Source organism: Lynx canadensis, chromosome C1 (assembly GCF_007474595.2).
Source record: "Lynx canadensis isolate LIC74 chromosome C1, mLynCan4.pri.v2, whole genome shotgun sequence".
NCBI classification, from domain to species: Eukaryota; Metazoa; Chordata; class Mammalia; order Carnivora; family Felidae; genus Lynx; species Lynx canadensis.
The window spans coordinates 77670220-77688936 of NC_044310.1; the positions used below are offsets into that span (position 1 = coordinate 77670220).

General features: G+C 37.1%; 1 protein-coding gene across 4 annotated transcripts in view; it reads left to right on the forward strand.

Annotated features, from left to right (window-relative positions):
* The window catches only part of BTBD8 (BTB domain containing 8), a 106223-nt gene that overhangs the window by 12077 nt on the left and 75429 nt on the right, over positions 1–18717 (forward strand). For 3 of the 4 annotated variants that reach the window (XM_030328041.1, XM_030328043.1, XM_030328042.1), the window contains exons 3-4: positions 13029–13249; positions 16160–16277. In XM_030328041.1, coding sequence (XP_030183901.1) covers positions 13029–13249; positions 16160–16277 — 339 coding nt within the window. Of the gene's footprint in view, positions 1–13028; positions 13250–16159; positions 16278–18717 lie in introns of those variants that run through there. The other variant, XM_030328044.1, reaches the window with a different exon arrangement.

Here is an 18717-nt window from a genome sequence, read left to right on the forward strand (position 1 = left end):
ACCCCCCAAGTCAGTCTTCCTCATTTCTTCTTTTTTCTTACTTAAAAAAAATATGTTAATAATTTTTAATTTTAATTCTAGTGTATTTAACATACAGTAGTATATAAGTTTCAGGTGTAGAATTCAGTGATTCAGCAATTCTATACAATACTCAGTGTTCATCGTGATAGGTGTACTCTTAATCCCCTTCACATATTTCACCCATTTCCTCACCTACCTCCCCTCTGCTAACCATCTGTTTGTTCTCTATAGTTGAATCTGCTTTTTGGTTTGTCTCTGTTTAGTTTTGTTTCTTAATTTCCACATATGAGTGAAATCATGGTATTTGTCTTTCTCTGGCAGACTTACTTCCCTTAGCATTCTATCTTCTAGATTCATCCATGTCATTGCAGCTGGCAAGATTTCATTCTTTTTTTATGGCTGAGTAATATTTCATTATATATATATATATATATATATATATATATATATACACACACACACATATATATACCACAGCTTCTTTATCCATTCATTTATTGATGGACACTTGGGTTGCTTCCATAATTTGGCTCTTGTAAATAATGCTACAGTTAACATATGAGTGCATATAATCTTTTCCAGTTAGTGTTTTTGTATTCTTCAGGTAAATACCCAGTAGTGGAATTACTGGATCATTTAGTAATTCTATTTTTAATTTTTTGAGGAACCTCGGTACTATTTTCCACAGTGGCTGTACCAGTTTGTGTTCCTACCAATAATGCACGAGGGTTCCTTTTTCTCTATATCCTCGCCAACACTTGTTTCTTGTGTTTTTGATTATAACCATTCTGACAGTTGTGAGGTAATAGCTAATTAATGGTTTTGATTTGCATTTCCCTGATGATGAGTGCAATTGACTGTCTTTTCATATGTTGATCATCTGTCGGTCTTCTTTGAAAAAATGTCTACTCAGTTCCTCTGCCCATTTTTTGGTTTTAATTTTTTTTTAGTTTATTTATTTTTGAGAGAGAGGGAGGGACAGAGCGTTTGCAGGGGAGGGGCAGAGAGAGAGGGAGACATAGAACCTGAAGCAAGCTCCAGGCTCCAAGCTGTCAGCACAGAGTCTGACGTGGGACTCGAACTCACGAACTGCAAGGTCATGACCTGAGCTGAAGTTAGATGGTCAGCTGACTGAGCCACCCAGGTGCCCCTCCTCTGCCCATTTTTTAATGGGATTATTTGTTTTTTTGGTGTTGAGTTTGTGTATACACACACATATACATACATATACATAGTTATACATATATACATATGTATATATGCACTTTTTTTTTTTTTTGAGAGCGAGTGCACAAATAGGGGAGGGGGCAGAGGGAGAGAAACAATTCTTAGCAGGCTCCACACTTGGTGCACACCCTCATGCAGGGCTTGATCCCGTGACCCTGGGATCACAACCTGAGCTGAAATCAAGAATTGGACATTCAGTTGAGCCACCCACGTGCCCCAATGAGCATGGAATATATTTCCATTTCATTGTGTTATCTTCAGTTTCTTTCATCGATGTTTTATAGTTTTTAGTGTACAGGTCTTTCACCTCCTTGGATAAGTTTATTCCTAGGTATTTTATTATTTTGGGTACAATTGTAAATTGGATTGTTTTCTTAATTTCTCTTTCTGCTGCTTCATTATTAGTGTATAGAAATGCAACAGATTTCTGTACATTGATTTTGTATCCTGCTACTTTACTGAATTCATTTATTAGTAGTTTTTTGGTGGAGCCTTTCGGGTTTTCTATAAAGAGTATCATGTCATCTGCAAATATTGAAAGTTTGACTTCTTCCTTGCCAATTTGGATGCCTTTTCTTTTTGTTGTCTGATAGCTGAGGCTAGGACTTCCAGAACTATGTTAAGTAGCAGTGGTGAGAATGTATATCCCTGTCTTGTTCCTGACCATAGAGGAAAAGCTCTCAGTTTTTTCCCATTGAGGTTGATATTAGTTGTGGATTTGTCATATATGGCCTTTATTATGTTGAGGTAATGTTCCCTCTGTTCCTACTTTGTTGAGGGTTTTTATTGTGAATGGATGTTGTATTTTTTTAAATGCTTTTTCTGCATCTGTTCAAATGATCAAATGTTTTTTATTTTTTCTCATGTTGATGTGATGTATCATGTTGATTGAGTTGCAAGAATAAATCCCTCTTGATCATGATGAATAATTTTTTAATGCATTGTTGAATTTGGTTTGCTAATATTTTGTTAAACTTTTGCATCTATATTAATCATACTGACCTATAGTTTTTCTTTTCTTGTGTCTTTATCTGGTTTTTGTATCAGGGTAATGTTAGCCTCATAGAATGAATTTGGAAGTTTTCCTTTCTCTTCTGTTTTTTGGAAATGTTTGAGAAGAACAGGTATTAACTGTTCTTTAAGTGTTTGGTAGAATTCCCCTGTAAAGCCTGGACTTTTGTTTGTGGGGGGTTTTTGGATTACTGGTTTAATTTCATAGTTGGTAATTGGTCTGTTCAAATTTTTGGAGTCACCTGATTCAGTTTTAGGTGGTTGTATGTTTCTAGGAATTTATCCATTTCTTCTAGACTGTTCAGTTTGTTGGCATATAATTTTTCATAATATTCTCTTTTTTTTTTTATTTATTTTTTATTTTAAAAAAAAAATTTTTTTTTCAACGTTTATTTATTTTTGGGACAGAGAGAGACAGAGCATGAACGGGGGAGGGGCAGAGAGAGAGGGAGACACAGAATCGGAAACAGGCTCCAGGCTCCGAGCCATCAGCCCAGAGCCTGACGCGGGGCTCGAGCTCACGGACCGCGAGATCGTGACCTGGCTGAAGTCGGACGCTTAACCGACTGCGCCACCCAGGCGCCCCCATAATATTCTCTTAAAAGGTTGTTTGTATTTCTGTGGTGTTGGTTGTTATTACTCCTCTTTCATTTGTGATTTTGAGTTCTCTTTTTATGAATCTGGCTAGAGGTATCACTTTTGTTGATCTTTTCAGAGAACCAGCTCCAGGTTCCATTGATATATTCTATTGTTTGTTTTTGTTCCTATATCATTTTTTCTGCTCTGATCTTTACTATTTTCTTCTACTGTTTCTGAGTTCTGTTTCTTCTTTTTCTAGCTCCTTTTAGGTAGAAGGTTAGGTTGTTTATTTGAGATTTCTTGCTTCTTGACTGTAGGCCTAAATTGCTATAAAGTTGCCTCTTAGGGCATTTTTGCTGCATCGCAAAGATTTTGGACCATCGTGTTTTCATTTGACTTCATTTTATTTCCTCTTTGGTTTCCGGTTAACCCATTCAATTGTTTAGTAGTATGTTATTTGATCTCCGTATATTTGTGTTCTTTCCATATTTTTTCTTATGGTTGATGGTTAGTTTTATAGCACTGTGATTGGAAAAGATACTTGGTATGACTTTGATCTTTTTGAATTTGTTGAGGCTTATTTTGTGACCTAATATATGATCTGTTCTGGAGAATGTTCCGTTAGCATTTGAAAAGAGTGTGTATTCTGCTGTTTTAGGATGCAGTGTTCTGAGTATATCTGTTAGATCCATCTGGTCCAATGTGTCATTCAAAGCTACTCTTCCTATGTTGATTGTGTTTGGATGATCAGCCCATTGATGTAAGTGGGGGATTCAAGTTGCCTACTTTTATTATATTACCATGGATTACTTCCTTTATGTTTGTTATTAACTGTGTTATGTATTTGGGTGCATAAATATGTACAATTATTATATCTTGTTGGATTGTTCCCTTTGTGATTATATAGTGTTTTTCTTTGTCTCTTGTTACAGTCTTTGTTTTAATGTTTATTTTGTCCATGGTAAGTATTACGCTCCTGGCATTCTTTTCACTTCCATTTGCATGATAAATGCTTTTCCATCCCTTCACTTTCAATCTGCATGTGTCTTTAGGTCTGAAATGAGCCTCTCGTAGACAGCACATAGATGGGTCCTGCTTTTTTAAAAACTTGTTTTTAATTTTAGAGAGAGAGAGAGAGAGAGAGCATGAGCAGGGGAGAGGGACAAAGGGGCAGAGAGAGAATCCCAAGCAGGTTCTATACTCATCATGGAGCCCAATGTGGAGCTCGATCCTATGACCCTGAGATCATGACCTGAGCCAAAATCAAATCAGATACTTAACCACCTGGTCACCCAGGTGCCCTGGGTCTTGCTTTTTTTTTTTTTTTTAATTATTATTTCCATCACCCTATGTCTTTTGATTGGAGTGTTTAGTCCATTTACATTAAAAGTAATTATTGATAAGCATGGACTTATTGCCATTTTGTTGCTTGTTATGGCTGTTTTTGTAGTTCTTTATGTTTCTTTCTTACTCTCCTCTCATGGTTTGCTGGCTTTCTTTAGTGATATACTTGGATTCCTTTCTCTTTATTTTTTGCATATCTATTACTGGTTTTTGATTTATGTTTACCATGAGGTTTATATATGGCATCTTACACATATAGCAGTTCACACCCATTGCATCCTTTTCACACCCATGGCATCCCTCCCTCCCAAGGATAGTCCCAAGAGCTGTTTGCCTCCTGACAGCCTCTCTACCCTTCCTACCCTTTTTGATGTGGCCTCTTCTCTACATTTAGCTGTGGAGAGTCTGTCCTGCCAGTCTTGAGTTTGTTTCCCGGGTTATTTCCACTGATGTGGGTGTTATTTAGGTATATCATGGGAGAAGGTGAGTTTAGGATCCTCCTACTCCACCATCTTTCCCAGAAGTCAGTCCTCCTCATTTCTCAAAGAAATTCTTGTCAATTTCTCTGGTAATGTAATTCTTGGTTGTTATAGTTGTCACACAGGTATTGTTTCCAGTATGTGCCTCTTGATTCTTTTAATTCTTGTCTTCCAATAATCTTGTTCTCTATATGACCTCACTACCATGTCAAATCCTAAGTCGTATTGTTACCAATAACGGCAACCCTTCGTAATCTTGATTCCAAGCATCTCAACCTCTGACTTCTACCTATCTTTCTAGCTTACTCCTTTAAAACTCCCAACTCTAATGATTTATGGCTTCATCAGGGCCTGCAATGACTTTTGCCACACTTTTATTGTCTCTTATCTTCTCATGTCCTCAGTTCTATCCTTACTTAGCTTAAATTTCTTTGTCATTATTATCACTTCCTTTACATATAGCCTCTCTTCCCTTGTCCCCTCTGAATTTGTCTTATTTGAAAGTCAAAACCCCAAACCTTAAATCAGGCTTTTTGACTTTTCCACTCCTGCATCCACACACTTGAATGGCTGGAGAAAAACACATGCTAATTGGTCTCACTTTTTTTTTTTATATATGTAATTTATTGTCAAATTGGTTTCCATACAACAACCAGTGCTCATCCCAACATGTGCCTTCCTCAATTCCCATCACCCACTTTCCCCTCTCTCCCACCCCCCCCCATCAACCCTCAGTTTGTTCTCAGTATTTAAGGGTCTCTTATGGCTTGCCTCCTTCCCGCTCTGTAACTTCCCCCCCCCTCCCCCTCCCCCCTGGTCTTTTGTTGAGTTTCTCAGGATCCACGTATGAGTGAAAACATATGGTATCTATCTTTCTCTGCCTGACTTATTTCACTTAGCATAACACTCTCCAGTTCCATCCATGTTGCTACAAATGGCCAGATTTCATTCTTTCTCATTGCCAAGTAGTACTCCATTGTATATATAAACCACATCTTCTTTATCCATTCATCAGTTGATGGACATTTAGGCTCTTTCCATAATTTGGCTATTGTTGAAAGTGCTGCTGTAAACATTGGGGTACAAGTGCCCCTATGCATCAGTACTCCTGTATCCCTTGGGTAAATTCCTAGCAGTGGTATTGCTGGGTCATAGGGTAGGTCTGTTTTTAATTTTTTGAGGAACCTCCACACTGTTTTCCAGAGCGGCTGCACGTGTTTGCATTCCCACCAACACTGCAAGAGGGTTCCCATTTCTCCACATCCTCTCCAGCATCTATAGCCTCCTGATTTGTTCATTTTAGCCAATCTGACCAGCGTGAGGTAGTATCTCAGTATGGTTTTGATTTGTATTTCCCTGATGAGGAGTGACATTGAGCATCTTTTCATGTGCCTGTTGGCCATCTGGATGTCTTCTTTAGAAGAAAAGTGTCTATTCATGTCTTCTGCCCATTTCTGCACTGGATTATTTGTTTTTCGGGTGTGGAGTTTGGTGAGGTTTTTTTTTGTTGTTTTTTTTTTAATTTTTTTTTTTCTGCGTTTATTTATTTTTGGGACAGAGAGAGACAGAGCATGAATGGGGGAGGGGGCAGAGAGAGAGGGAGACACAGAATCGGAAACAGGCTCCAGGCTCTGAGCCATCAGCCCAGAGCCTGACGCGGGGCTCGAACTCACGGACCATGAGATCGTGATCTGGCTGAAGTTGGACGCTTAACCGACTGCGCCACCCAGGCGCCCCTGGTGAGTTCTTTATAGATTTTGGATACCAGCCCTTTGTCCGATATGTCATTTGCAAATATCTTTTTCCATTCCATCGGTTGCCTTTTAGTTTTGTTGATTGTTTCCTTTGCAGTGCAGAAGCTTTTTATCTTCATGAGGTCCCAATAGTTCATTTTTGCTTTTAATTCCCTTGCCTTTGGAGATGTGTCGAGTAAGAAATTGCTGCAGCTGAGGTCAGAGAGGTTTTTTCCTGCTTTCTCCTCTAGGGTTTTGGTGGTTTCCTGTCTCACATTCACGTCCTTCATCCATTTTGAGTTTATTTTTGTGACTGGTGTAAGAAAGTGGTCTAGTTTCATTCTTCTGCATGTTGCTGTCCATTTCTCCCAGCACCATTTGTTAAAGAGACTGTCTTTTTTCCATTGGGTATTCTTTCCTGCTTTGTCAAAGATTAGTTGGCCGTATATTTGTGGGTCCAATTCTGGAGTCTCTATTGTATTCCATTGGTCTGTGTGTCTGTTTTTGTGCCAATACCATGCTGTCTTGATGATTACAGCTTTGTAGTAAAGGCTAAAGTCTGGGATTGTGATGCCTCCCGCTTTGGTTTTCTTCTTCAATATTACTTTGGCTATGGTCTCACTTTAAATCAATGCCTTAAGTAGGCACTTAGTGCTGTCAGTCAGTCATACTGCATGTAGTCATACTTTATTTCCCTAGTCCCATTTGCTCTCCTCCTTTCCTAGATTATTTCACACCGCCTTTTTTTTTAACCTTCAGTTTCTCTTCCCCCGTCTTCCTTCTCACTTGATGAGCTTTCTTTCTATTTCACTAAGAAAATCAAAGCAGTTAGAAGAGAACTTTCACGAACTGTTCCCACATCTATTCATTTAGTTGCATTTGTACCATATATTTTGTCTTCTCTCCTGTTACTATTGAGGAACTTTCAGTGCTTCTATAACCATTCCTTCCACTTGTCTACCAGATCTCACCATATTTCTTTCCACCTATTGAGGGACATTTCTCCAGCAATTTCGCTTTCCCAAAAAGAGTTCCTTTTCTCTTGCATCTTCTCATTGGTATATAAACATGATATTTTATCCCCACCTTAAAAATAACAGAAGCCTTTCTTGACCTCATTTCCTTTCCAACTAATACTTTACCAGTGAGTACTCTAATGCTCTTTTCCCTTTTATATTAAAGCTCAAGAGTTACTTACTACACTGCTCCAATTCCTCTCCTATTCTCAGTCTTTTAAAAAATTGAACTATAATTCACACACCTTAAAATTCACTCTTTTAAACTGTGTAAATTCAGTGGTTTTAGTATATTTACAGTGTTTTGCCACTATCACGTCTCCAATTCCAGAATATTTTCACCATCCTAAAAGGAAATTCCATGCCCCCGGCAATCATGTCTCACTCTCCTTTCTCCCAGTTCCTAGCAACCAATAATCTACTTTCTGCCTTTATAGTTTTGCCTGTTCTGGGCATTTCATATAAATGGAATCATATAGTAAACATCCCTTTATGTCTGGCTTTTTAAACTTGGTGTGATGTTTTCAAGGTTCATTGATGTGGTGTTTATCAGTACTTCATTGGTTTTCATGGCTGAATATTTCATTGTATGATGGATAAAGGATCATCCAGATCATCCTCAGGTTTGATGATTTCCTAGGAGGGCTCCTAGGACTCAGCACATAGTCATATTCTAGGCTATGATTTATTACAAAAGAAATAAAGAGAAAAGGCACATGATGTGAAGTCCATGGGAAACGAGGTACAAGCTTCCAAGAGTCTTCTTCCAGTGGAATCACACAGTACATGCTTAATTCCCCTAGCAATGAGTTGTGACAGCACTTCCGAAATGTTGCCAACCAGGGGAGCTCATTAGAAGCTCAGTGCCCAGGGTTTTTACTAAGCATTTGTCATGTAGGCACCCTGTGTCTATTTCGCATCCATATTCCAGACTCCTGGAAGGCAAGCGGGCGTTTAACATAACCCATATTGTTCGTGTAAATAGTTTAAACATAACAAGCCACCCTTATCATTTATAGAATTCCAGGAAAACTCCTAAAATCATGTTCTCAGATACAAGCCAATGGCTAACCTTATAATTAAATCTTTTAAAAGATAGTAGTCAGGGCTGCTATGTTAAATCTCTTCTATGCATATGGATATACCATATTTTGTTTATGCATTCATGAGTTGATAGACATTTGGGTTGTTTTGACTTTTTGGCTGTTATGAATAATTCCACTCTGAACATTGATGTGCACATTTTTGTGTGAACATGTTTTCATTTCTCTCATGTTATATACCTAGGAGGGAAATTGCTGGATCATATGGTAAACTTTTGAGGAAATGCCAGACTCTTTTCCAAAGAGGCTACACCATTTTACATTCCTACCAGCATGTATGAGGATTCCAATTTTTCTGCATTCTTGACAACACTTGTTGTTATCTGTCATTTTGATTATAGCCACCTTAGTAGGTGTGAAAGGTATCTCATTGTGGTTTTGATTTGCATTTCTCTGATGGCTAATGATGTTGAATATCTTTTTTGTGTGCATATTGGCTATTATATATTTTCTTTGGTAAACTCTATTCACATTCTTTTTGTTATATATAATTTTTTAAAGTTTATTTATTTTGAAAGAGACAGAGAGGATGTGTACAAGCTGGGGAGGGACAGAGAGAGAGAATCCCAAGCAGAGCCCGATGCAGGGCTTGAACTCATGAACAGCAAGATCATGACCCGGTCTGAAATCAAGAGTCAGATTCTTAAACAACTCAGTCACCCAGGCGTCCTGATCTCTATTCATATTCTTTGCCCATTTGTAAGTTGAATCATTTATCTTTATATTATTGAACATCATTTATATTTTTTAATTCTTTATATATTCTGTATTTTTTGTTTTTATTTTTTTTAATGTTTATTTATTTTGAGAGAGAGAGAGAGAGAGAGAGAACACACAAGCAGGGGAGGGGCAGAGAGAGAGGGAGAGAGGGAATTCCAAGCAGGCTCTGTGCTGTTAACATGAGGTTCCATCCCATAAACTGTGAGATCACAACCTGAGCCAAAATCGTAGTTGGCCGCTTAACTCACTGAGCCACCTAGGTGCCCTGTTTTTATTTGTTATATAGTCTCTATGTAAGAATTTTATTCTATATAAAAGAATTTTTAAAATTCTTTATATATTCTAGTTACAAGTTTCTTATCAGGTATGTGATTTGCAAGCATTTTCTCCCATTCTTTGAGTTGTCTTTTAACTTTCTTCATATGTCCTTGAAAGTACAAAAGTTTATAATTTCTGTGATTTTCATTTTGTCTTTTTTTGGTTACTTGTGTTTTTGGGGTTATATGTAAGAAACCATTCCCTAATCCAAGGTCATGAAGATTTATACCTTTGTATACTTTTTAAATTCTTACATTTAGATCTTTAACCTATTCTGAATTGATTTTTGTATGTACTGTGAAGCTCATATCCAGCTTTTTTGCATTTGGAAATCCAGTTGTCTCAGCACCAACTTTTGAAGAGCCTAGTCTTTTCCTGTTGGATTGTCTGGACACCTGTAAAGGAAGAACATGTTATTGTGTGTCTCCTTTACTTTTAATACTCTACTCAGAGAATATGTCACTTCTGACCTTTCTGGTCACCAAATGGGTGGGAGTTTTCCCCCATACCAAGCAATTCTGAGATTCTCCAGACACCAGCTGGGTGTCCTACAGATTTAACTCAATTCTGACACTACTTGGAGATATTATTTGATCCCACAGATTAAAGGTTCAGTTCCATAAGACTGTCCCCAACCTTTTCAGATGCCAGTTGCAAGTCCAGGTTGTTCCTTCTCTGTGCTTCTGACCAACCAGATGTGAATTGGAGGTTCCCATAAACCCTTTCTCAGGTTCAATTAATTTGCTAGAATAGCTCATAGGATGCAGGAAAAGATTATACTTGCTAGATTGCCAATTATCTAAAAAAGGATATAGCTCAAGAACAGCCAGATGGAAGAGATTCAAAGGGCTAGGATGTGGGAAGGGGTGTGGAGCTCCCATGCCCTCTGTGGGTACACCACTCTCCCAGCACCTCCATGTGTTCAACAACCAAGAGGTTCTCCAAATCCCATCCTTTAGGTATGGAGGATTTATTGCATAGACATGATGGATTAAGTCATTGTCCATTGATGATTCTCTCTTGCCAACCAGCGCCCATCCTTGGTGACTTTCCAAATGTCACCTAGCTCATTAATGTAAACTCTGCTGTGGTTCAAAGGGCTTGTTATGAATAAGAAAAGCCATCCATTTCACTTTTATTCCTTTTATTTCAGAAGCTAAGAACAAAGCTAAATATTATAACAAAAGATGTCTCTATGGCTCTTGCATAGGAAATTATAACGGTTTTAGGAAATATGTGCCCAGAACAGTAGGCAAAGACCAAATATATATTTCATATTATAAATCACAAAATCATGACACTGCTGTCAAAATTTGTTGCATATATATGTAGTTCTTAATAGTCAGTTCTGTTCCACTGATTTATAGGTTTATTCTCATGTCATTACCACATAGTATGGATGATTGTAGCTTTGTAGGAAGCTTAGAAATTTGGGAACTTATGAATTGTCCAACTTTGTTCTTTGTCAAGATTGTTTTGACTATTCTGGGTCGCTTGCATTTATGTTTGAATTTGAGGATTGATTTTTTGATTTCTGCAGAAAAGTAGTTGAATTTTGATAGATAATACATTATATCTGTAGATCAATTGAGAGAGTACTGCCATCTTTTTTTAAATGTTTATTTTTAAGAGAGAGAAAGAGCTAGTTGGGAGAGGGGTTGGGGGGGTGCACAGAAGATCTGAAGTGGGCTCTGCGCTGACCGCAGAGAGCGAGATGCAGGGCTTGAACCCGCAAGCCGTGAGAGATCATGACCTGAGCCGAAGTCGGTTGCTTAACCTAACTGAACCACCCAGGTGCCCCAGAGAGTACTGCCATTCTAACAATATTAAATCATCTGGAATGTATTTCCATTTATAAAATTGCTTTCAGCATTGTTTTATAGTTTTCAGCATACAAGTCTTATGCTTTTTGGTGAAATATGTCCTTAAGTGTTTTATCTTTTTGATGCTATTATAAATGGTATTATTTTCTAATTTTGTTTTGGATTGTTCATTGTTAGTATCTAAAAATATGGTTGATTACTGCATATTGATTTTGTATCCTGCAACCTTGTAGAACGTGGTTAACAAATAGTTTTTGTAGTGGATTTCCAAGGATTTCTGTATATAAGTTTGCCGTTTGTAAATAGAGATAGCTTTACTTGTTCCTTCAATCCAGATGCATCTTCTTTTTCTTGCCTAATCCCCTGGCTAGAACCTCCAGTTAAATGTTGAATAGAAGTAATAAGAACAGGCAGGCATCCTTTCTGATTTAGAAGGAAAGCTTTCAGTCTTGTACTATTAAATACAGTGTTAGCTGTGGGTTTTTCATAGATGTTCTTTATCAGGTTGGGGACTTTCCTTCTATTCCTAGTTTTTTTGAGTGTATTATTTTGACAGGGTATTGGATTTTGTCAAATGCTTTTTCTGCATCTATAGGGGTGATCATATGGTGTTTGTCCCGTTGATATGGTGTCTTAGTCCTGCTAAGAAGACTAAATTTAAAAGGTTTTGTGAGGTCTTTGGGCTGCTGTAACAAAATACTACAGACTGAGTGGCATATAAACAACAAAAATTTATTTCTCATAGTTCTGGAGGCTGGAAGTTCAAGGTCAGAGTGCCAGTATGATAGGATTCTGGTGAAAACCCTATTCTGGGTTGCAGATGCTGACTTCTCACTGTGCTCATGGTGGAAGGAGGAGAGGGATCTTTTTGGAGCCTCTTATATAAGGGCACTAATCCTATTCATGAGGGCTCCACCTAATTACCTCTTAGAGAATTTTGAGGGTATACAAATATTCAGACTATAGCATATGATGTATAATATTGATTTTTATTTGCTTAGCTACCCTTGAATTCCTGAAATAAACCCCATTTGTTTGTAAGGTATAATACTTTTTATATGTTTCTAGATTCAGTTTGCTATTACTTTGCTAAGGAATTTTTTCATCTATATTAATAAGGAATCTTAGTCTGTGGTTTTCTTATGATGTCTTTGTCTGCTTTTGTATCAGGTAATAATGGCCTCAGAATGAGTTAGAGTGTGTTCTGAGTTATGTTTTTTGGAAAAGTTTGTGAAGGATTGGTGTTAATTCTTTAAGCATTTGGTCAAGTTCACCTGTGGAGCCATCTAGTTCTGGATTTTTCTTTGTGGGAAGTTTTTAATTACTAACTCAGTCTGTCTAGTTGGTATAAGACCTATACCTGAACAGACCATTCAGTTATTCTATTTCTTAAGTCAGGTTTGGTAGTGTGTGCCTTTCTAGGAATTGTCCATTTCCTCTGGGTCATCTAGTTTGATGGTATTATATATTCTGAACATTAAAATATTTTATAAACTACTTTTAAAACTTTCTGCTCTTTGAGATTGATCTTTTTTCCAGTTAGCCCAGATAAAAATAGTTGTAAAATTATGTCGTTTTATATGAAGGCAGTGCTTGGTAAACTAGCTTTTAAGAATCACTAACATTTTTAGTAATACTTTACATATTCTTTTAGGGTTGTATATTCATCAGACAGAAACATAAGAAACTATGAAGAAGAAATTCTTAGGAAAAAGATAGTGATGAGGGGAGTGCCACAAAAGAAATGTGACTTCAGCTTTGGAATCTGCACTGACAACGATGGAAGATCATCTGTAGAGTCATCTGATTGTTCTCTTCAGAAGCATGAAGTTCCAGAGGATGTCGATGTTGGAGTACACAATTTAATTTCTACTGGTGAGCTATTTTTTGGTGGATTTTTAGAAAATTGTATAGCTGTGAAAGTAATTATATTCTGATACAGTTGGAGAAAACATATTTCAAAAATCAATTCTACTGATCTCTTTTTTTATAGGAGATGAAATAAAGGTAGAATGAAAGTAGATGTAATAAAAGTAACTGAAAGTAAATTTTTTATGGGTAAGTGAAACTCCTAGTTTTCCCAAACAATTGGAGATGGTATTAATCTGAATAAATACACATATAATTCACAATTCTCCTCTTAAACCTCCATGTCACCATCCTTATTCTTATCTATACCAATGAAAGCTTTAGCAGACTATAGAGTCAGTTCTGTTATAACACAATATAGGCACTACTTAAAAACAATATGCAGCATAAAAATCACCATTATATTTTATCATGACAAAAAAACTACTGAAAATTTTGTTGTGCTATGTTTTAAAAAGATAGGAATCTAATAAAAATGATACAGTTTTACACATGTTAAGAAATACATAAATAGTATAGTAAATATGGTGTTTGTCCTTGAAAAATAACTTTAGTTTGTGGAAGTGGGTGTCAGAAGGGTTATAGTTTGTGAACTATTGTGAATTGGCAGAAGGAGGATGTTAAAGGCACGGGAATAGGTACAGATAGATAAAAGTATAAATGATACAGATATAGTAATAGATATTCTAACAGGAACCTTGAAATCTCTGGATCACAAAATTGACTGTTTATTACTTACATAGTGTCTTAGTGCCAGTTCCCAACCCCCAGTCCCCACAAGGTTATGTGACCTGATGTTACCTTGCACATGCAGTGGCATTGCACCACAAGAGAGGAACACCAAAATTAGGAGACTTTCATAGGTTTCTGGCAGATCTGCCCATCCTCCTCTGCATATAGAGTTAGAGATGAAGATGGAGAGATAGAAAGGAGTGATATCTGAGTTGAATCTCAGTGGAAAAAAACAGGAGTTAGCCAGGCTAAAGAGTTTAGGGGAGAAGTACTACAGGCAAAGGAAAAAACATGACCTGCCTATTAGAGGCAGAACGACCCCAGGCACAGAGCAAATTTTGAAGACTGGTAATAGTTTGTTGTAGGACCGGGGTGGAAGAGGGGACAAGAATGGTCACAGTAAGAGATGAACCTGGAGATACAAGCAGAAGCCAGATGACTGAAAACCTTATATAAAGGATGACCTTATTTCTTATTGTCCAAATTTGGATACTTTTGAAAGAGTGCAAAGTTATTACTGCAGTTTATAATTACTCTGGGGCAACAGGCATTAACTGGGATTGTCCCAGGCAAACCAAGACTAGTAGTCACTTTCCTTATAAACCATTTTTTTAATGTTTATTTATTTTTGAGAGAAAGAGAGACAGAGTGTGAGCAGGAGAGGTGCAGAGAGAGAGAGAGGGAGACACAGAATCCCAAGCAGGCTGCAGGATCTGAGCTGTCAGCACAGAGTCTGATATGGGGCTCGAACTCACGGACTGTGAGATCATGACCTGAGCTGAAGTCAGACGCTTAACTGACTGAGCCACCCAGGCGTCCCTCCTTATAAGCCATTTTAGAGAGTTTGGGTGGTACTATTTGGCAGGCTTATGGAGTATAAGCAGAGGAAGATTAGGATAGAGTGGAACGATGACTTCAGCTTGAGGAACATTGAGTTTTGGGTTTCTGTGATTGTGGTTTTTTTTTCTTGGCACCACTTCTGACACCAAAATGTGGGTGTTTTTTTCTCCACACCAACCAATTATCCAGTATCAACTGGGTATCCAACAATTCAATTCTGACACTAAGGGTTATACTGTTATGCAGATAAGAGTCAGGTCCACAGTATGCACCCCGTCAGCCTGCATTGGGCAGCTGTGGCCCTCCAGGATGAGAGAGCTCGGACTAGTCCCCAACCACCTGCATAGTGAGGAGCCAGATGTTGTGGGGCCTGGTAAGCCATTGTAAGACTTTGGCTTTTACTGTAAAAAAAAAAAAAAAAAAAAAAAAGGACAGAGCCATAAGGTTTTGAACTGGGATGGATCAGGATTTGAATTGCATTTTAAAACATGCCTCTAAATGCTTTGTCAAAAATAGACTGTGGGAGTCAAGAGTGGGAGATGTGTTGGGAAGTTACTGCAGAAATCTAGGTGCGAGGTGATGGTGGCTTGGACTGCAGTGGTAGCTATGGAGATACTGAGTTGTGGTTGGATTCTGGCTGTCTTTTGGTATAGGACCAATAATGACGTTCTGGCTTATGAATATATAAATTTATAAATTTGTAATTTGGTTAGTGGGAATCTGTCCCTAATGACAGATCCTCAGCAGATGTACTGACTAAAGTTTCTGGATTGATATAGCTATGATATATAGTGTAGTAATTTCTTAAAATGTAAACATGTTTTACATTTCACTCCTCACTTTCTGAATGATGAATCTTTTGAAGTAGAGATACTTTTTAAAATATTTATTTTCTTAAGTGCTGAACAAATCCCATTGCTTACAGTTGAGAATCTGTTGGTTTAAATGTCACTCTCACCAAAAATTCATGAACAAGAGTAGGAAGGAATTAGGTAGTGAAAAAGGATATCAAAATTGGAAAATTTTCTAGCATCTTAAGAGTTCATAAAGTGGCTTCAATTTTGGTGTATAGTTTTGTATAATATTATCTACATTTAAATATGTACCTACATTAAAAGATATGTTTGTATTTAAATATAAGTTGAAGTTTATATTTCAAAATAAGATATAGATGATTTTTAAATTGTTTTATTTTGAATTTACCAGTTCAGTATTTCAGTTACTGTTCTCTCTTAGTAGTTAATCAAGATAATTATGGGGAAAAACATTAGGTTAATATTAAAACACAAAATTTTTGTATATTTATAATAAACTATTTTTTAGTTTTCTTTTTCTCTTTTAAAGATAATTATGACTTGGATCCTGCATCTGAATTAGGAGAAGATTTATTGAAACTATACGTGAAACATTGTTGCCCAGATATTGATATTTATGTTGATGGAAAATATTTTAAAGCTCACAGGTAAATAGGCATGTGATTGATTTGGTGTGTTGGTTGTGAAAGTAAAGATTAAAAGGGTGGCTGTCTCTTTCTAGCACAGTGGTTTTCAAGCTCTTATTCACAAAAATAAAAGGGGTTTCATGGTGATGCCTCAGGGGGCCTTTGACAGGGGAGGAAGTTGGACATCAGGCAGGGTATTCTGCCTGAGGCTCACACAGGCATGCATCGCCCCACCCAGATATGTGTGGTGCTTCAGCCAGAACAGATGTCTGCTTTGCGTTGGACATGAACCTAAGATTTCATTAGGAAAAAATACTCTGTTGCCTAAAATAGGTTTGAAAGCCACTGTCACAGAAAATGTAATTAAATGCAGTTTTTAATTTCACAGGCATTATAGTATTGAGAATGATTACTTCTACATGAATGACATGTATTTTCTCTGGATGCATTTTGGCTCGAAGTCTTTGATTCAGAATAGATATTCTTATGAATAGTGTTGATTAGGAGGTTTAATATTTCAATGTACTTTTTAAAAACCATTATTGTGCTTTACAATTGGGTTGCTTAGACATTCTAGGCTTTTGGATTTCAAATTAAAGCCTACTCTTTTTTTGCAAGTAACTAAAATCTGCTGAAAAGAAGAACAAATTTTAATAAGAAATACAGATTTTCTTTTGGAATTCAAGGGAAAGAAGTACAAATGGGCCTCAAAGGGACTAGAAACAGAACCAGAAAACTGAGGAACCCGGTCTCTTTTTTCTCCCTCTCTTTGTGTTTCAAATAGAATGTTGATAAGTTATTCTGGTTCTCCTGAAGAGAAAGAACCAGACTATTAGTAGTGGCAAGAAGCAGTCTTCTAGGTTCAAGGGTTCACATTCTTGATGAAATTAGCAGTGGGTTCAGATTATAAGAATCCGCCATGCCGACAGTAGTGATGTTTGTGCTCTTAAAAATCATACTGGCTTTGCCAGTTAATTGACAGGAGTACATTGCTAACTCTAGGATTACCAGTTTTTATCAGACTGTTTACCATTCAAAATTTGAACTTTTCTCTTGGGAACATGTATTTTGTAACTATAAGAACTACATATGCACATTTTTTCAAATTTTTATGAAATCTGCATTATACATAGTAAAATGCAGAGTATAATGCAGAATTATATATACTTTTAAATGTTTATTTTAAGAGAGAGAAAGCAAACGTGAGTGGGGGACAAATAGGGGGGGAAAGAGAGAGAGAGAGAGAGAGAGAGAGAGAGAGAGAGAATCCCAAGCAGGCTCCATGCTATCAGCATAGAGCCCAACACAAGGCTCGGACTCACAAACTGTAAGATCATGACCTGGCCCAAAACCAAGAGTCAGATGCTTCATCAACTGAGCCACCCAGGTGCCCCAATACAGATTTATTAATATTTTCCATATCATGTATATATATTTCCCAAATTGTGTGTGTGTGTACATGTGTATGTTTGTGTCTTTCTTTTTGGTGGAAGGGAAGCAATGCAATTTTATTTTAAAGATTAATTATGTGTTTAGGTTTTTCTTTTTTTTTTTAATTTTTTTTTAATGTTTATTTCTAGACAGAGAAAGACAGAACATGAGTGGGGGAAGGGCAGAGAGAGAGAGAGGGAGACACAGAATCCGAAGCAGGCTCCAGGCTCCAAGCAGCACAGAGCCCGACGTGGGGCTCGAACTCACAAACCGTGAGATCATGACCTGAGCCGAAGTCAGTCGCTCAACCGACTGAGCCACCCAGGCGCCCCAGGTTTTTCTTGAAACCACATGGACATTCTACCAAAGTTTTATTTATAGAGCCCTAAGGTTATTGTTCTCATACAGGGAAAGCAAGACCTTGTGATCTTGCAATATATCCTCAAACAGTGTTTATATTTGGTCTCTGTGTGCTGCTTGACAGTGAACTATGTTTTAGGAACTGGATCTAGAATATTAGGTTTGCATTCCAGGAGAGTTCTTGCTCACATTTCTGGTTTATTTTGTTCAAGCAATAAAAATATATACTCCCTAGAAAGGCAACTTCCTGAGCATATGTTCTAAGAAGATCTGGCTTTAGTTTTCCTACTTTGTTGTTAGCACACTTATGTGAGTTACAGTGGCAAATTCTCAATCTCAAGATTGCCATTCTAGTCCAAACTTGAACAACTCTCTGTTTAGTACATAATAATTTTATTATTCAGTTTAAGGAATATTATGTCAGTAGTTCAGAAGACACATATTCATATCATGTAGTCTAAAGCCCAACATCAGAACTTTCTGAATAACTTCTTGTTCTAGCTAATCAGTGTCAGCATTTATCTTAGTGGTGTGACTAAAAATCCATTTGTGATATGGCCGTTTTAATTTTTAATTTATATGTACTGGTATATTAAAATATCAGGCAAGTACTCACAAATACCAGGATTTATTATCAGAATTACATTCTCATTAGGTCTTTATAACAGTT